This window comes from Hyperolius riggenbachi, chromosome 2, assembly GCF_040937935.1.
Source record: "Hyperolius riggenbachi isolate aHypRig1 chromosome 2, aHypRig1.pri, whole genome shotgun sequence".
Classification (NCBI taxonomy): Eukaryota; Metazoa; Chordata; class Amphibia; order Anura; family Hyperoliidae; genus Hyperolius; species Hyperolius riggenbachi.
The window spans coordinates 120337047-120358008 of NC_090647.1; the positions used below are offsets into that span (position 1 = coordinate 120337047).

A 20962-nucleotide genomic window follows, 5' to 3' on the forward strand; every position below is an offset into this window, starting at 1 on the left:
CATTCCTTACGGCCAGACTTTGTAATATAGCTCTCTCTGGCTACATGTCACATGACTTCTGTTATTTATAGACTCTGAGGCTGGGTCATTCTAATTCTGTCACCGCAAGGTTTCCTCTGTGTCCCTCCATGCTCCCTGTGCCCATACATGTAACCCAGCTGTATGCATATAAAGCAAATCATTCATAGGTGAACATGCATTATAGCTCACCCAGCTGATTTCTGAATCTAGCATTATAGCAATAGCAGCTAGCAAATTCTTAAAATCCTGGATTTTAACTGGGATCCCTGAATAAATAGAGATCCAGTTTGATGGACTTTAATAGGGATACAGGAATTGGAGTAACTGGAGAAGACCCTCCCATCTGGTCCTGCCCTGTGAGTGCAGATTATAAAACTATCATGGATGAGCAAAAATGTAAAATTAATCGCTAAATTTTCACAAAAAATACTATATTTTTGCAAACTTCCGCAAAAGTGAATGAACAGAAATTTACACAGAAATACTATCCTCTCACAAATTTTTGCAACAAACTAACAGCTTTACCCATGGGCTTGCGAAAATATGTGCATGCAAAACTAATGGATGCAGCTGGGTTTATATTAAACCAAAAGCAAATAAAAAAAAAAGTTACTGTATAATCTCGACCATTAAGACCCATACACACGTCTGATTTTTTTAAACGATGTGTTGTTTGGACTTCCCGTCGTTCAGTCGTCTGGACGTCAAATCAGGCGTTTGTACAGTCCGTCGTTGAGCTGATAAGACTGGTCTTGAGCGATCTGCAAGTCTAGAAATTTAGGTCTAATTCACTAAGTAAACGTATAGTGGTCCACTTATACACGAGTCACAGCCAACACTGAGTAATGTGTGTACTTTTAGTGACATTCCTATTTGCAGCAATTTACCCAGTAGTAAGTGATAATTTCTTGATAAAGGAAATGTCCAGAAACCACAGGTCTGAAAGCCCTGGTCATAACAATTAACAAGGTAAGAGGCATTGGGAAATATACTGGGCTGCAGGAGGGGGAGTGAATAACTGCTGCACTTGGTGGTCTGAAGGAGTTATTGGCTGCACATAAGGAACAGGAAGTGTTAATGACTGCAATACTGTACGCAGTGAAGTCACTAACCCATCCTGGGCCCCAAGTGCAGCTGGTAATTCTTCTTAGTCCCAAACTGCAGCCATTAACTTTGCTGGGTAGACTTATACTTGAGTCAGTAAAAAATTCCAGCTTAAGAGGAGCAAATATTGGAGTGGACTTATACACGAAGTAGACTTGTATTCGAGTATATCCAGTAGATGCTTACCAAGGCAGAGGGAAGACTTTGGATAGTCCATTTGAAGCAGATGGTTTTGGTGCTGAGTGCCAAGCGCCTGAGCTTGACGCCACTATAACACTAAAGGTGGCCAGTAACAATCCAATTTCTAGTGAAAAATAGTTCGAGAGATCAGTTAATTCTGATCGGAAGAAAAATCGCGCCTACCAGTGGTGGGCTGAAATTTCGCATCGAAATTCGCAATTACGCATTTTTTATCATAATGTGAAATTTCTGAAAAAAACGTAATTAATTTTGTATGTAATAGTAATATCTAATAATTTTGTGTACATTTCCACGTAATTTCGCATAATTTCGTGCCGATTTTAGCAGTTAATAGCAAAGCCCCCATACATGCTATTGCTACCAAAATTTCTACATATGTTAAGCAGAATAGTGGGTACAAGTCAAACAATTTTTTTTCAAAAAGACTTTGTAGTTTTTGAGAAAATTGATTTTAAAAATGCAAAGGAAAATGTTTTTTAAACTGTCATTTTTCTGAGTTTAAAAAACATGTTTTCTTTGCATTTTTAAAGATTATTTTCTCAAAAACTACAAAGTCTTTTTGGAAAATTCTTTTTCTGACTTGTACCCACTATTTTTCTTAACATATACAGCAACTTTGGTGTAAATAGCATGTATGGAGGCTTTGCTATTCACTGCCAAATTCGGCATGAAATTACGCGAAAATTACGTGAAAGACTAAACAAATTCAATTGGATTTACAAATCTTAATTACGTATAGGCGTAATTGCGAAAATGTACTTGAAATTTAGTGCAATCGTAAGTAGTTGATTACAATCATCACTGTTCGCTACACCATCAACGAACCAATCCTTGCTTCCTATCTATCACAACCCACAAGAAAATCCGAATTTTAGTTTGACGAAAATCCAATCGGACGACTATTTTTATAATTGTTCGTAGTCGATTGTGCCCATCAACGAAGATTATTTACAACCAATCCGATCAGAATTACTGATCGCTCGAACGATTATTCGCTAGAAATTGGACCGTTAGTGGCTGCCTTAATGTTATAGTTCGTCACCCCCAATGACTTCTCTCTCTGAGTGGCTAGCTTGGACTGGGAATAGTATTTTACACAGGGCCGGATTTTTACTCTTTACCGCCCTAGGCCACTGACCCCTCCCCCTTCCCTCTAGTATAGGTAGCCTGATGACCCCTCCCCCCTTCCCTCTAGTATAGCTAGTTAGATGACCCCTTCCCCCAAGTATAGGTAGCCAGATGACTCCCTTAATCCCTCCTTTTCCCACCCCCATTTCAGTATAGGTAGCCAGCTCACCTTCACACTGCAGCAGCCATCAGTGTCACTCATTTCTACACTCATCTCCAGTGCAGAAGCTTCCTCTTCCTTTGCATCTCTAATGCTGCCCAAGTCCATAGCTGCCGGCCACAATGCAAACATGCACCGAGAGCAAGGTGGCTGCTGCACAGGCGGCTGGCAGCTGAGTACCATGGTTAGGTGCTCGCCTGATCTCCCTGCATTGCAGCATTTGCAAGCTTGCAAATGCTGCACCAGTTTAGCCTGCTGCTTTGGTGCCCTTCCTTCTGTGGTGCCCTAGGTGGCCTAGGCCAAAATCCGGCCCTGATTTTACACTGCTAGGAAACTAAACTATAACAAAAACACACATTTTGATACTAATAAGAGGTGTGTATGTACATATAAAACGTAACTTTTATTAATTGTAATGAACATTTTTTTTTCATAATGACCAGTTCTAACAAAACGAGGGAGGGTTTCATTATTTAGTAAACATATGATTCTGCCATCAATGCAGATCTATATGAAATCAACACTTTTACCTCGACTAGTTTGCTTGATGCTCTCTAAATCATAAAGAAACCCTCCACCAAACCAACATGTTTCAACCCCTCAATTGGAGCTGTCATCAGGGAAAAGTGCTAGGTGCTAGGGTGCAGTAGAGAAATAGCATTGCAAATCACATCATATGAAAAACAAAAAATGAGAGTATGTGCTCTCCAGTTCAGTGTTGTGGTTTGTAAGGGGTTAAGGCTACCATTAGGCATAGAATGGGGAAAAGAGTGGAGATCGGGGAAGAGCAAAGGAATTTCATATCGTTATGCATTTAAATAGATGTATATGCTTTATACTATACATCAGACATTCCAATCTTTTACTGTAACTCAGATTAGTTCATAGCGTGATCTCTCTGCCACTGTCTATGGACAAACTTGTTTAAGGGGGAGGATCTATTAATTCTACTAGTATATTTTTAGGTTGAGTAAGAAAAGCAGAGAACACTGAAAATACCAAACAAACATGGGAGAAGCATACAAACGCCGCACAGATAATATCCTGGCCAGGATTTGAACATGACACTCTATTACTTCAAAGTGAGAAGGCTAGCCATTTATTTACCTGCTACCATTAGGGCAGATTGGGAAGCTAGAGTCAGGCAGTTTTAGGTCGTCAGAGTTTGCACCAAAGGGCCCTTTTCCACTAGGTAAAATGATCGCAAGCGCAATTGTGCTGTGTTACCTTCTATTTCCACTGCCACGATTGAACGTGATCAATCAGGTAGCGAGCGCAATGGCAATACGGAGAAAAAACAATAGAGCTAGTGAAAAAACAACAGCACCGCAATTTACATATTAATCCTGGTGCTGTTACTTTTTGAAGCAGATCACAGCCTAGTGGAAAAGGCCCTTAGCCAATCCACACTTAAAAGCGTGAAACGGTATCGCTTATCGCTACCGTATTACGTGTGTGATTTTTCCGAGATTTAACGTTGAAAAAGCACTGGGCAAATACGCATTCTTGGAGTGATCGCGATTAGCGCTTCTATAGCATGCTAATTGTGATTGCTCCCAAATCACACAAAAATGCTGCTGGTAACGCGATTGCCGCTGATTTATAATAATACTTTTCTTTTAGACGGAGGATATACAGTACGTTGATAGAGCTCTGCATAGTGAGTCAGGTACACAAATGGGCCATTAGGATAAAAATACTGACAGAAGTGGTGTTACTACACCTGTAGCCACATGTTGGATTCTCTGCAACAAGATGGTTAGACGGGATTGAAATCCTGATTCTGCCCCACTTATATCACCAGCCCCTTCTCTATAGTGAGGGAACTGGCACCAGTTAGTCCTTCTCACCATTACACTATCAGCATCCATTACTTACAGTAACAGCAGCTGATAAACCACACTGCCCATCACTAAACAAATGTGTGCATTCCAAAGCTTCATCTCTCTCAGCGCTATCTCCCCACAGTCACCACAACTGGCATGGTCGCTAGGAAACATGCCGTAGACTGGCTTCCAGGCACAGCTGCATAATGTTTTCTGACTGAAAAAATGTAGAAAGTTTAAAGCTCCTCAGATTGATCCTTCAAATATGAACAAATTACCCCATAAATAATCCAGTCAGAACAGAATTACTAGGTCACTGGCAAGAATGAATTCATTTCAGGAAGCTGAGGAATTCTGCTCGTGTCTAGTGACAACGCGATGACAGGATCAGCCCAGCTGCCTGGGAACCCCATGATGGATTCCCCTCATCAGGATAGATGAGCAGCTGTAACAATTGGGTTAATGCTGATTTACTGCAATCCTAGGAACGCGCTGACTGAAGGGTTAATGGGATAGTGAACAGGTTAATTATTTCACAGCACTAACATGCTTCTGCCTGACCTAAATAGCTCCATGTGCTACAGCTGCGGTGCTTTTAAATATTTATTGGACCATTCAGGCAGATTAAAAGGCAATGCAGCAATTTTAGGGTTTGGCATTAACTCGGCAGTTCCCAAAGCCAGTGCAAACAGTATAGAGAATTGCAGTATTCATTATCTCCTGAAGACTGGAGTGCATCTCTCAAGCCACTAGGGACTTTATAAGGATGCTCTATTTGGAGGCTGTGAAGTAAATTAATTCGTAGTGGAATACATGATAATAATATTCACATGGAATCCTAGGAGGCCTTCTTCATCAAAGGATGTAAATGTGCTTGTTGTCTGCACTCCTTCACAATCAGTCCCATTCTCTCCTCCGTTTCTCCATGCAGGTAATCACTGTAGAGGCTTTAAAGCGGATCCGAGATGAAAAACTAACTATAAAAAGTAACTTGTCTATATATCTTATCTAAAGTTTAGATAGTTTACACAGCAAATCTAGCTGCAAACAGCTTCAGCGGTATATGGTTATTTCATACTGTGATACAATGAGGGCAGCCATGTTCTGCTTGTCTTCATTGCACACAGGCAAGCTGCTCTGCATCTCCAGCCCTTAGCCTGTGAAAACGTCACTCCCCTCCCCTCCTCCCTCTTCCCCTCTGCCTCTGAAATCTCTGGCTAGTAACACCTCCTCCTCGGCTCCTCCTCCTGCCCAGACTGAGCTCCCATAAGAACTTGCTACATGGATCTGAGAGTACCAAGGCTCTGGAGAAGCTGTGGGCGAGGCTTGTTCAGTTTATAGGGAATTAGAGTATTAAAGAGACTCTGAAACGAGTCTCAATTCCATTTTTTAACCTATATTAATGTTAAGCCCCATAAGCACAGCTAAACGAGGGGTTAATACCCCCAAATCCCCTCTCCTACCTCCGGGGGGCACTTCCTGCTTGAAGCGGAGCTACAGCCATAAGCTCTGCCTCAAGCACGTCAATCCCCGCTGATCGCCGCCTCTCTCCCGCCCCTCTCATCTGCCTTCACAGAGAGGGGCGGGGGAGAGGCAGAGATCCGCGCGGCGATTGACACGCATGGAGGCAGAGCCACAGCTCATAGCTCTGCCTCCAGGAAGTGCGAAAATCCATGACCAAGAAAGTCGTGGATTTTGCAAGGGGATTTTAGGGGTATTAACCCCCTCGTTTTGCCGCGGGATAGCGGTGGTTTAGCTGTGCTTATGGGGCTAAACATTAATATAGGTTAGAAAAGAAAATTGAGACTCGCTTCAGAGTCTCTTTAAAACAAAACAAAAAAGTATTGGGCTTGAGGAATGTCCTATAAACTATATGAAAGGACCACAATTATGCAATGAGTAAAAGTTGATCTCAGATACACTTTAACCAGGATCTTTCTGACCTATCCGCCCATTCACAACAGCCTGTGACCTCCCCCACAAACACATGTACATTATATAGAGAGGGGAGCAGAGGGGAGAGGAAGAGTGGGTTCCCATCAACCATGGTTACCTCTACAGTGGACTTTGGTAAGCTGCAAGATGTCATAGTGCAACAGCTCTGCACCGCAGATTGCCTGAGGGCTCTTTTAGTGTTGGGCGAACAGTGTTCGCCACTGTTCGGGTTCTGCAGAACATCACCCTGTTCGGGTGATGTTCGAGTTCGGCCGAACACCTGACGGTGCTCGGCCAAACCGTTCGGCCATATGGCCGAACTAAGAGCGCATGGCCGAACGTTCCCCGAACGTTCGGCTAGCGCTGTGATTGGCCGAACGGGTCACGTGGTTCGGACCCGAACGCGCTCTGATTGGCCGAACTGTCACGTGGTTCGGGTAAATAAATACCCGAACCACGTCATATCTCCGCCATTTGTCTGTGGGTTTAGCTTTGGGTAGGCAGGCAGGGTAGTTCGCGCTCCAGCCACGCTAGCCAGGGTCCCCCCCAGTCATTGTGTGTCGCTGCTGGGAATAGTAGTACACCGCTCGCTCAGCATTCTGTTTACTGCCACTCTGTGTACCTCGCTCAGCCACACTATATAGCATTCTGTTTACTGCCACTCTGTGTCTGCTGGGAATAGTAGTACACCGCTTGCACAGCCACACTATATAGCATTCTGTTTACTGCCACTCTGTGTACCTCGCTCAGCCACACTATATAGCATTCTGTTTACTGCCACTCTGTGTCTGCTGGGAATAGTGGTACACCGCTCGCTCAGCCACACTATATAGCATTCTGTTCACTGTTCTGTGTCTGCTTGGAATAGTGGTACACCGCTCGTTCAGCCACACTATATAGCATTCTGTGTACTGTTCTGTGTCTGCTGGGAACAGTAGTACACCGCTCGTTCAGCCACACTATATAGCATTCTGTGTACTGTTCTGTGTCTGCTGGGAACAGTAGTACACCGCTCGCTCAGCCACACTATATAGCATTCTGTTCACTGTTCTGTGTCTGCTGGGAATAGTGGTACACCGCTCGCTCAGCCACACTATATAGCATTCTGTTCACTGTTCTGTGTCTGCTGGGAATAGTGGTACACCGCTCGCTCAGCCACACTATATAGCATTCTGTTTACTGTTCTGTGTCTGCTGGGAATAGTGGTACACCGCTCGCTCATCCACACTATATAGCATTCTGTTCACTGTTCTGTGTCTGCTGGGAATAGTGGTACACCGCTCGCTCAGCCACACTATATAGCATTCTGTTCACTGTTCTGTGTCTGCTGGGAATAGTGGTACACCGCTCGCTCAGCCACACTATATAGCATTCTGTTTACTGCCACTCTGTGTACCTCGCTCAGCCACACTATATAGCATTCTGTTTACTGCCACTCTGTGTCTGCTGGGAATAGTGGTACACCGCTCGCTCAGCCACACTATATAGCATTCTGTTCACTGTTCTGTGTCTGCTTGGAATAGTGGTACACCGCTCGCTCAGCCACACTATATAGCATTCTGTTTACTGTTCTGTGTCTGCTGGGAATAGTGGTACACCGCTCGCTCAGCCACACTATATAGCATTCTGTTCACTGTTCTGTGTCTGCTGGGAATAGTGGTACACCGCTCGCTCAGCCACACTATATAGCATTCTGTTTACTGTTCTGTGTCTGCTGGGAACAGTAGTACACCGCTCGCTCAGCCAGAGTATATAGCATTGTGTTTACTGCCACTCTGTGTACACCGCTCAGCCAGACTATATACCATTGTTTACTGACACTCTGTGTACACCACTCAGCCACACTATATACCATTGTTTACTGACACTCTGTGTACACCGCTCAGCCAGACTATATACCATTGTTTACTGCCACTCTGATTCTGCTGGGAACAGTAGTACACCGCTCGCTCAGCCAGACTATATACCATTGTTTACTGACACTCTATGTACACCGCTCAGCCAGACTATATACCATTGTTTACTGCCACTCTGATTCTGCTGGGAACAGTAGTACACCGCTCGCTCAGCCAGACTATATAGCATTGTGTTTACTGCCACTCTGTGTACACCGCTCAGCCACACTATATAGCATTGCGTACTCTGCCAGTCAGTGTGTATATTGCTGGGATCAGTAATACTCCACTCACCGTCAACCACTATATGAGCTCAACATGAGTTCCCCAGAGACCTCCGCTGTGAGCAGCACTCCCAACAACAGCAACAGCCAACGCCCCACGCAAGCTATAACATCCACCCCAGCAGCCAGTGGTCAGCAGCAGCCCTCCCCGGAGGAGAACGTTGTGTCCATCAGTCCGTCGCCAGAGCGATTAATGAGGGCTGCCATTGAGGAGATGATGGGGCCTGATGTGGAGGAGGAGGTCTGGCTCAGGCCAGCATCCCAAGTTAATGTTGAGGACGATGAGGGGTCTGTGTCTGGGGATGTTGGGGTGGCAGAGGTGGTGGGTGGGTCAGACTCAGGAGAAGAGTTGTATGATGAGGATGATGATCGGGACCATCTGTATGTGCCTCAGAGTCCGACCCCGGAAAACATGTTGTATCGTGTGTTTAGGTACTAAAATCTGCGTTCCCTCCCAGTAGTGTTGGGCGAACAGTGTTTGCCACTGTTCGGGTTCTGCAGAACATCACCCTGTTCGGGGTGACTATATAGCAGACTATATAGCATTGTGTTTAATGCCACTCTGTGTACACGGCTCAGCCACACTATATAGCATTGTGTTTACTTCCACTCTGTGTCTGCTGGGAACAGTAGTACACCGCTCACCCGCCACTGTATAGCATTGTGCTCTGTGTCACTGCTGACAATAGTGGTACACCGCTCACCCACCACTGTATAGCATTTCTGTACTGCCACTGTACTGCTGCCAGTCAGCGTGTACTTTAAGGATAAGTGAAATGAGGAAGAAATCCGGTGAAAGAGGGAGGGGCAAGGGAAGAGGTGTTTCCCCTGACGGTTCACGTACAGGCCACAGGGGAGCACCCAAGAAAACCCACTCAATACTGCCCATGTTGTCCAGGACAACAACCCTCACAGATCCAAAAGAACAGGACCAGATAATTACTTGGATGACCTCTCAAGCGTCCAGCAGTGGGTTAAGCAGCACCAGCACATCACGCACGAGGTCCGAGTCCTCAGCCAGTTAAAGTCTGGGCTTTCTTTGAAGACTGCACTGAGGATGTTACCATGGCGATTTGCAAGGTGTGCAAGACCCGCCTGAGCAGGGGGAAAAGTATTAACAACCTCTCCACCACCAGCATGAGCCGCCACATTCTATCCAAACATCCCACTCTGTGGGCAAACGCGGCAGGACAGGGTACCACCAGCAACACTGCCTCCCTTGGGTTCACCAGACTCACCACCAGACCCGCCTCAGCAGCAGCAGTAGCCCAGCCATTGCGTGGTTCACAACATTCACAAACATCAGACGATGCTGACACTGTCACTTTCCGGACTAGTGCTCTTGAGGTCTCCCAGTGTTCATCAAACACAACAACCAACAGCCCTTCGGTGTGCAGCGCTACGGTTGAGTTGTCTGTTTCTGAGATGTTTGAGCACAAGAGGAAATTGCCAGCAAATGACCCCCGGGCCGTGGCAGTAACAGCCAGCCAGCATAGCCAAGCTTCTGGCCTGCGAAATGCTGCCATATCGAGTGGTGGAGACAAACAGCTTCAAGGGCATGATGTCAGTGGCCATCCCACGTTACGTGGTTCCCAGCCGCTACCACTTTGCGCGCTCTGCAGTGCCTGAGTTGCATGAGCACGTGGTCAGCTAAATAACCCGAAGCTTGAAGAATGCCGTTGCCTGCAAGGTTCACCTCACCACTGACACCTGGACGAGTGCGTTCGGCCAGGGTCGATACATCTCCCTTACCGCGCACTGGGTGAACCTTGTGGAGCCTGGCAGCGATTCCTCACCTGCTACGGCGCGGGTGTTGCCCACGCCGCAAACAGCTGGATAACAACAGCAGCACCTACCTCTCTGACTCCTTCTCCTCCAACGCATCTCAAAGCTGTACCTCATCCGGAAATGCTAACCCAGCACCAGCAGCAGTAGGATCGTGGAAGCAGTGCAGCACAGCTGTTGGGATGCGTCAGCAAGCGTTGCTGAAGCTGATCTTCCTTGGGGATAAGCAGCACACAGGGGAGGAAATTTGGAGGGGAATAAAGGAACAGACGGATTTGTGGCTGGCACCGCTGGACCTGAAACCGGGCATGAAGCTAGACACCTGGCACGAACTGGCAATGTACGCAATAGAGGTGCTGGCTTGCCCGGCAGCCAGCGTTATGTCGGAACGCTGTTTCAGTGCTGCCGGAGGCATCATCACAGATCGGCGTATCCGCCTCTCCACAGAAAATGCAGACCGTCTGACTCAAATTAAAATGAATCAATCCTGGATTGGAAACGACTACGCAACACTCCTGGACCCCAACCAAGTAACATGACCGATGAACATCTGGGATGGTTTAGCGTTTCCGGTCCCTGTTTATTGAACCTCTCATCTGTATTACATTTATGACTGCATGGCGGCAAAAAGCATTGCTGCTATATCCGCACGCTTTTTGTCCTCATGCAAGGCCTGGGTTGTTGTGTCTCACAAAGCGTGGCCTTCTCCTCCTGCGCCTCCTCCTGTTCCATCACGTGTGCTGCTGCTGCTGCTGGGTTACCGTTGCCGCGTGGTCCCTGTTTATGGAACCTCTTATCTTTATTACATTTATGACTACATGGCGGTACAAAGCATGCTATCCGCACGCTTTTTGTCCTCATGCAAGGCCTGGGTTGTTGTGTCTCACAAAGCGTGGCCTTCTCCTCCTGCGCCTCCTCCTGTTCCATCACGTGTGCTGCTGCTGCTGCTGCTGCTGGGTTAGCGTTGCCGCGTGGTCCCTGTTTATTGAACCTCTTATCTTTATTACATTTATGACTACATGGCGGTACAAAGCATGCTATCCGCACGCTTTTTGTCCTCATGCAAGGCCTGGGTTGTTGTGTCTCACAAAGCGTGGCCTTCTCCTCCTGCGCCTCCTCCTGTTCCATCACGTGTGCTGCTGCTGGGTTAGCGTTGCCGCGTGGTCCCTGTTTATTGAACCACTTATCTTTATTACATTTATGACTGCATGGTGGTACAAAGCATGCTATCCGCACGCTTCTTGTCCTCATGCAAGGCCTGGGTTGTTGTGTCTCAAAGCGTGGCCTTCTCCTCCTGCGCCACCCTCCTCCTGTTCCATCACGTGTGCTGCTGCTGGGTTAGCATTACCGGTCCCTTTTCCTGGAACCTCTTATATGTATTACATTTATGACTGCATGCCGACAAAAAGCATGTTACCTGTGCAAAGAAAACAGACATTTCCCGCATTTAAAAGACAGTTTTCCCTTTGAAACTTTAAAATCGATTTTCTCAAAAACTATAAGCTCTTTTTGCTAAATTTTTTTTTCCTCTTGTACCCACTCCCAAGGTGCACATACCCTGTAAATTTGGGGTATGTAGCATATAAGGAGGCTTTACAAAGCACAAAAGTTCGGGTCCCCATTGACTTCCATTATGTTCGGAGTTCGGGTCGAACACCCGAACATCGCGGCCATGTTCGGCCTGTTCGGCCCGAACCCGAACATCTAGATGTTCGCCCAACACTAGGCTCTTTGACACTAGAGCCCTTTTCCTGCATTTTAACGCAAAGTCCAAAGTTTGCGTTAACCAGGGTAAAATGAGAGTCCATAGACTTTCATTTTACCTTTCACACCCAACGCTGCGTTTTGGTGCGTGGCAGTTCAACGCACCCAGGAGCGTTGAACCGTCAAGAGGCGGCGTTTTTCTGTTGGGTGAATAATAGCTACCGCCGCTGATTGTGTCGTAGCGCAGCATCCCGATGACACGCCGCAGGCCATTCATCGTGTGCAGGAGAATGGCTCCTGCACGCTTTGTCTAATGTGAAAGAGCCCTGAGAAAGTATTTCATGAACACAGAAGATGCAGTATGCCCCCTGTACACTTCATGCAGTTGCCTGAACAGCCTGTGCCTAGAAACAGCCCTGGCCAACACATTTTGAAACTTTACTCACAATGCACTGTACTATATAAAACTGCTTGCCCAAAAAATAAAAGATTCTTAACTTATTCTTAACTTTCCAAATGACAATATGTATCCTTTTTAGATGGGCATCACATCTGTTGTTAGTATTGTTAAGTGTATTATTTAGCTAATAAAGTACTAGAAGTTTCTCCAGTGTCAACCATTACCTGGTCTATATTCCAAACTCCAGTAATTACCAGTAATCCGTGGCTGCTTAATTTACTACAGTGTTCTCTGACTTGATCAGTTGATGGCTCTCCGCAGAGAAAGAAGCTCCCACTCTGGTGACAGCTCTACCCTTTAAACACAGATCTCTGGGTCATGTGACTGGCTTTTCCAAAGGGACTTTTTCTGATACAGCTGCATCAAATATGAAAATTGTGTGAGCAATGGCATAGTTCTTTTTTCATCTTTGATGGCAATGAAAAATCTGGGTGGGTGAACCAAGACTTCAAGCACATATTTGACACAAGTTTCCCTGAAAGGACCACACACATTAGTCCCATAGTAAAATGCACTATGCATCGTCTTTGATGTTGCAGTCACTTACAGTATGCAGTAAGAATCTCACAGGTTTTGGACTAGTACATGTGCTCATGATGGATTCTCAATATTTCCTATATTCTTTACAAAAGCACCCCCTGGAAAAGATGTATACAAAAATGTCAGATGGACTCTCAGGCACGTAGCTAGAAAACATGGGGCACAATAGAAAATTTTTGGTTTTCAGGGCCCTCACAAGAAAATACCTTTGTCCTCCCCCCCCCCCCCCCCCCCCCAAAAAAAAAAAAAAAAAAAAAACACCAGTTATAGATAACCAGAGGTATCTCCCAGAGATATGTTCAGCTCAGAAACAGTGAACACCAGGAGGATCCCGGAAGACTGGACTATACAGAGGCTTCATTCTACTAAGGTATTTTGTTTGTTTTGTTCACTTTAGGTTCACTTTAAGGCTTAATAACTGTCAAGCAAAGAGATCAATGGTAAAAACAGGGAACACCAAGAGCCCCAATAGTGTAATTCGTACTGGACAAGGTGGCAATAAGTTTGTATTGCTAGATACTCACAAGTCAGGGTCACCAGCAGGCAACCACTGTAAAGGCAGGTGGGGAGATTGTCCTGACCCCACTCAGGATTAAGAAGTCGCTCTCTGTAGACAGGAAGAAAGGGTAGCAACCCTCCACCAAGGGTGGACTCAAAATTGTATACAATGAACAGAGGCGCCAAAAGTATAAGATTAGATTAAATGAGCTTAAAAACCAACTTAAATGGCAAAATTGAAGGAGGAAGTGGTGGTCTTACCTCCCTCAAGCAGATACGACAACGACTGCGATTCAGACAGTCAAACACATTTATTAGGAACTCCAAAAAGAAATGCAACGCGTTTCGCGGGTTCAACCCCGCTTCATCAGGCAATATAGGGAGGAGTATCAAACAATCTGCACAAGGATTCAAATTAAGTGCCTCTGTGACAGAGGCGCTTAATTTGAATTCAAATTAAGCGCCTCTGTGACAGAGGCGCTTAATTTGAATCCTTGTGCAGATTGTTTGATTAGTTAGTTTTAACACCAGATGTCAGATGTTTGTCCGAGATGATCTTAGACAATCAGGCTAAAAAATCTAGTGTCTCTACATTGCTCATTTCCACTAAACCAGAACCATAGAGATAGTGACATTGCAGCTACGGCTACATCTAGTAATAGCACAGAGCAAGCAAAAACAATTAATTAAGAGAATAACTTCTCGTTGGGGGTCACCCAGTCTTGGGATCTAGAAAAAGACTTCATTATCCACATTGTCTGACTTGCTGCTTCTGGAAGCAGGAAATTTGGGCGCATGAGGTGGATCCATCTGAAAATGGTGCCTGCAAATAATGGCACACGGTGTTGCCGCTAATCCGTTTGCCGCTTATCGCTATTTAAAGTTAAAGTCTTATTGTTATTTAATGTTAAAGCCTTATTGTTATTTCGCATTAACACACAGAACCCTCTTTGTACCTATCCCTAACCCCTAAACCCCCCCTAGTGGTGCCTAACCCTAACCACCCCCCTGGTGGTGCCTAACCCTAAGACCCCCCTGGTGGTGCCTAACCCTAACCACCCCGCTGGTGGTGCCTAACCCTAACCACCCCCTGGTGGTGCCTAACCCTAACCACCCCCCTGGTGGTGCCTAACCCTAACCATCTAACTAACATAAATGTTATGTTAAAGCGAACAAAATTTAATAATTTTGCCCCTGTTTAACTCTCTAGTAAGGCCTCATCTGGAATATGGAATTCAGTTCTGGGCACCACATTACAAAAAAGATATTGCAGTTTTAGAGCAGGTGCAGAGACGAGCTACAAAATTGATACGTGGGATGGAAGGTCTCGCTTACCAAGAAAGGTTAGATAAACTGGGTTTATTTAGTCTAGAGAAAAGACGCCTTAGAGGAGATCTAATTAACATGTATAAATACATCAGAGGGCAATATAATAGCTTGGCGGATGAGCTTTTTGTCCCTAGGCCTTCTCAAAGGACTAGAGGACATGAGATGCGCATGGAGGAAAAACGTTTTAGCCATTTATTTAGGAAAGGGTTCTTTACAGTAAGAGTGATTAGGATGTGGAATGCATTGCCACAGGAAGTCGTTATGGCAAACTCTATACCTGCATTTAAAGGGGGCTTCGATGCTTTCCTTGCGTTGAAAGACATCCATGGCTACAATTACTAGGTTATGCCTAATGATGTTGATCCAGGGATTTTATCTGATTGCCATCTGGAGTCAGGAAGAATTTTTCCCTTTTGGGGCTAATTTAACCATGCCTTGTGGGTTTTTTTTCGCCTTCCTCTGGATCAACAGGGGTATGTGGGGGACGGGCTAGAGTTGTACTTTGTACTGGTTGAACTCGATGGACGTATGTCTTTTTTCAACCAAAATAACTATGTAACTATGTTATTTATCAATAGCGCCCTACATAAGCCAAACTGCAGACTTTATTTAACTGCAAAACGGTGAATGGATTTAAGGTAACACTGTCAAGGTTAGGATTAGGCACCACTGGGGGGGTCTTAGGGTTAGGCACCAGGGGGGTCTTAGGGTTAGGCACCACCAGGGGAGATTTAGGGTTAGGCACTGCCATGGGGTTCTTAGGGTTAAGCACCACCAGGGGGGTCTTAGGGTTAGGCACCAACAGGGGGATCTTAGGGTTGGGCACCACCAGGGGGGTCTTAGTGTTAGGCACCACCAGGGGGGTCTTAGGGTTAGGCACTACCAGGGGGATCTTAGGGTTAGGCACCACCAGGGAATCTTAGGGTTAGGCACCACCAGGTGGGTGTAAGGGTTAGGGATAGGTAGAGAGGGAGTTCTGTGTGACAGTATGGTTAGGCTTAGTTGTAGTAAAATGTTAGTAATATTTACTAATGTTTTACTACAGTTATTACGAACGTACTTATATTTTTTATGATTTGATTTTTTGAAATATGTGAATTAAGTTTTAATCTGTACTAAATGACTTTTTAAATGTTTATCAATTTTATAATAAAAATTGTTACAAAATATTGTTTAGAAACTTTATAGTAGTATAAAATGTAAAGATATGTTTTTGGTCATAAAAAATAAATAAACAACAAACAGTACTTAAACATCGTTTATGTAAAATCCGTTTTAAATCATAATAATTATAATCATCATTGTGAATATACAAACGTTATTGTAATTTTCCGTCTATAATTACAGAGAATAGTGTTTTACCAATTTCATAGACATTTCATAGACATTATTTAATGATTTGAATTTGTAAAACATTATTGTAAACGAAATACTAAAATATAATTGTTTTATAAACGATATTTCAGATTAACGTTTACACCAGGGGCCCTTTTTTCCCGATGCCCTTTTTGCATGTATGCGCTGCTTCTTGCACAGAATGATCTGGCTGTTCAGTCTCTGCTGCATACAGTAATCTGTAAATAAAACTGATGCGTTTCATATTCTCTATACATAATTGATGTCAAAAATGCATTTAAAATGAATTAATTCAGCTCTAGTTGCAGCAAGCGGGGAATGGTAAGGCTAAGTGAGAGCAGGTCATTGTGTAACAGGGGAAAGGCCATTTGGAGCAGTATGGCTGACAGTGTATACAAAGGATTATTTATAGCTGGGGATTTCGGTGGAAACTGACAAGATCTCATATATGCCAGCTACTTGCTTGCTGCACTTGCACAAAGGACCTTTGCTGTGTGTCTTCCCCATGGTTCAGAGAAACAATGCGCAAAGAAGAGCAGGTCAGTCATGCTCAAAGCTCACATTTCCTATAAGACGGGTTCTCTGAAATGGGATCAACACTAGTAAGGCATGACGTCAGTAGGTAACATAATCCATCTGTGCCTGCTGGTGACTCATTCATTCAACCAACACATCAAGTCATTAAATCAGAGCAGTACTAGCGCAAATGTATTTCCGTTCTCAGCTATTTAGAATGATCTGCAAATGTACGTTATTCCTGCCCGCACCGCGTATATTTGCATCAAACTGTTACATCAACACCATGCACGGCTTTAGAACAAGGTTAGCAGATGCACCTTTAAGAGGCAAACCGCACTGAGAACTAAGGATGATCCAAGTCCTCCACACACAGCTGAAATCATAACTGTCCCTATGCTATGGCTGCTAATGGATAAAACACATCTGCTTGTATGACATCACCACACACTCGGGCCTCAATGATGTCATTAAAGATGTATTGTACTTTGACATCAAATGAGTAGCTGTGTCCAGAGTAAAAATGACTCTTGCCCTAGATGAGAACTGTATGGTCATGACTGATTATGGAATCTCCAGAGATCTGCAAGTGTGTCTACTAAACACGAACCATTTCTTCATTATAAATGTCTTAAGTAAGAGGTCGAAGATGGCTGTCATCACCTGAGTCATATTGAAACACAGTAGTGGTTTTTAAAATTTAGCAGCAGTGTGTTTGCAGTCTCATGCAGGTATCCACAATGGGATTTTTTTATTATAATTACAGTGTCTGAGATTTAACAAAACTGCCACTAATTAACAAACCTCTCAGCAACTCTGACTAAAATCCAATTGATCCAGGGGAGACAAGACAAGACAATTAACATTTATATTGCGCTTTTCTCTTAATGGACTCAAAGCGCCAAAGTTACAGCCACTAGGTGCACACTCAGTAGGCAGTAGCAGTGTTAGGCAGTCTTGCTTAATGTCTTCTTACTGAATAGGTGCTGGCTTATTTAACCACTTGATGACCCAGCCTTTACCCCCCCCCCCCCTTAAGGACCAGCGCTAATTTTGCTGATCTGTGCTGGGTGGGCTCTACAGCCCCCAGCACAGATCAAATACCAGGCAGAGCGACCAGATCGCCCCCTTTTTTCCCCACTAGCGGGATGATGTGCTGGGGGGGTCTGATCGCTCCTGCCTGCGTGTGGCTGGCGGGGGGGGGGGGCACCTCAAAGCCCCCTCCACCGCAGGATTCCCCCTCTCCCTCTCCTCCCTCCCTGCCTTGGAGATTGGAGGCTGCACAGGAACGGATCTGTCCTGTGCAGCCTCTAACAGGCTCCTGCCTGTCATGTGACAGCGATCCCCGGCCGCTGATTGGCCGGGATCGCTGATCTAGTACAACGCTGCTACTGTTAGCAACGTTGTACAAATGTAAACAATGCAGATTATTTCCGCTTGTGTTTACATTTAGCCTGCGAGCCGCGATCGGCGGCCCGCAGGCTATTCACGGAGCCCCCCGCCGTGAATTGACAGGAAGCAGCCGCTCGGGCGAGCGGCTGTTTCCTGATTAATTAGCCTGCAGCTGGCGACGCAGATGTGCGTCACTGGTCCTGCAGCTGCCACTTTGCCGACGCGCGGTATGAGTGCGCGGTCGGCAAGTGGTTAATAGGACTAGTCGACATCTGAACCCTGCTCTCCTGTGTCAGAGGCATATCTTAATAACAGACAATTTTAATGAATCTAGTCCAAGTTTACGGTATCCCTAAAGGTACTTTTACACTAATATGTTGCATTATAATGGACACTGTTTTGCGAAATGTATTGCAGTGCGAGATTGTCTATGAAAAAGTTCACACCTCATCAGATGCAATGAAGGTGCATAGTGCACAGTGTTCAGTTGCTTCTTTGCGTGTTACAAATGTTGTTTTTGGTCGCTTTTTATGTACGCTATAATGCAACACAATGCAATGTCCCAGTGTGAAACCAGCCTATTGCTATCTTCCTTGGAGATACTTGGGGATCTCTGAAGAAATATCTGGATCCTCTAGGAATCATTGGAAGTTCAAACCATTTAACTACACGGTTTAGAAACAACTACCTTGTGGTGCAGTGAGGGTCACATTGTAGTCACTTCCTGTCTGAGTCAGGACTGAGTCAGCCACTTACATACCTGATATTTAACTCTTTCAGTAAGAGAAAGAAAAAAAAGGAACACAGCATAGTTATTTGTGTGCTAGGCACTGTACATACACATGTCTATCTCATCATGTCACATGTCACTTCGGGTATCCTTTAAACAATCTCAGTCTGGCAAAGGGAATTTGGACAGGCTGGAGAGTCTTGTTAATATTAATTATTGTTTTGCCAAAGTCACTATCTGCTTCACGTTGTTACATTTGCATTAGTTTTCTCTGGCGCCTCTAGTTTCCCCTTAAAAACAGGTAAGTTGTCTTCTCCCTCAGAAACTGGCCTTCGTGCTTGTAAACCTGAGCCAATCCATAAGCCACCTTTTGGGAAATTGATTATTTTAACTGATTTTCCTTCAGTGATCAGTTAGTTGAAAACAACTGTTAAAAGTATGCCTGTGTAAAATTGCGCTCCCACCACACACACACACACACACACACACACACACACACACACACACACACACACACACACACACACACACACACACACACACACACACACACACACACACACACAACCCATGCCTAAGCGCACACACACACACACACACACACACACACACACACACTACCCATGCCTTAGCACACACACACGCCTTGGTAGCATTTTCCTTTTAAACAATACCAGTAGCCTGGCAGCCATGCTGATCTATTTGGCTGCAGTAGTGTCTACTTCACAGCAGAAACAAGCATGTGGCTAATCTTGTCAGATCTGACAAAAATGTCAGGAACCCCTGATCTGCTGCATGCTTGTTCAGGGTCTATGGCTTAAAGAGAACCCGAGGTGGGTTCTAAGAATACTATCAGCACACAGAAACTGGGTCTGCATATAATGCCCAGCCTCTGTTGCTATACTGTTTCCCCCCAGGCCCCCCTTGCGCTCTGCTATGCCCCCATAAATCAAACGCCACGCTATCGACACACAGCATGTCGCAGTCAGCTGTTTACCTTTTGCAGAGTCAGTCTCGCCGCTCCCCCGCCTCCTCCATATCGCCGCTCCCTGCCTGCATCCCTTCCCTCCAATCAGCGGGGAGGGAAGGGACGCAGGCAGGGAGCAGCGACATAGAGGAGGCGGGGGAGCGGCGAGACTGACACTGCAAAAGGTAAACAGCCGGCTGCGACACGCTGTGTGTCGCTAGCGTGGCGTTTGATTTATGGGGGCATAGCAGAGCGCAGGGGGGGCCTGGGGGGAAACAGTATAGCAACAGAGGCTTGGCATTATATGCAGACCCAGCCTCTGTGTGCTGATAGCATTCTTAGGACCCACCTCGGGTTCTCTTTAAGTTGTTAGAGGCAGAGGATCAACAGGTTGCTCAATGCTGGATGTTTTTGAATTTTTTGTGCATTTTAACCTCTTGAGCCCCAGAGATGTATACCACCCTAATGCTTAGCACCCAAATGAATTTTACCTCCTTTTCTTCTCTCAAATAGAGCTTTCTTTTGATGGTATTTGATTACTGCTATTTTTTTTATTAATTAAAAAAGAAAACATTTTTTGCAAAAAGAAGTCTTTTTTTTATCCCCCCTCAATTGGCCCTAGACTACGTTGCATACACTACACTATAAATATATAGAGACATATGTTTATAGTAGGGATAAATTAGATTGTGAGCCCCTCCAAGGGACAGTTAAATGACAAGACTAAATTATCTACAGTGCTGCGCAAGATGTCAGCGCTATATAATATTGAAATTTAAATTACAAAAAAAAAACAGCCTGCCAGCGCTGATCAGCAGCTGGCAGGCTGATCGCGGGTGCCCGCTGTGTACAGTGACGCTCAGGTGAGCTCTCGTCAAATCTAGTTCCTCGCGAGATGATGTACATATGCGTCGTGAAGGAACGAGAGAGACGCTGTCCCGCCGCAATCCTGAGTAAGGCAGTCGGAAATCTGTTAAATGAACTCAGCAAGATTCATTGCAAAATGACATCTGAGCCTGAATCCTCCTTTCAGCACAAAAGAGGGGTGTATTGTTTACATACATTAATACTCAATAAAAGGTAATTCTATTTTCTTCTCTACCTGCAACACTACAGTATTTAATAAACTAA

General features: G+C 45.1%; 1 protein-coding gene across 2 annotated transcripts in view; it reads right to left on the reverse strand.

The window, feature by feature from the left end:
- Nucleotides 1-20962, reverse strand: part of PPP1R1A (protein phosphatase 1 regulatory inhibitor subunit 1A) — a 263501-nt gene that overhangs the window by 176138 nt on the left and 66401 nt on the right. The window contains exon 1 of one of the 2 annotated variants that reach the window (XM_068265114.1): nucleotides 13051-13139. The exons of the other annotated variant lie outside the window; for it this stretch is intronic. Within the exon in view, the coding sequence (XP_068121215.1) occupies nucleotides 13051-13098 (48 nt within the window). The 5' untranslated portion in view covers nucleotides 13099-13139. Of the gene's footprint in view, nucleotides 1-13050; nucleotides 13140-20962 lie in introns of those variants that run through there. 2 annotated transcript variants of the gene reach the window in all.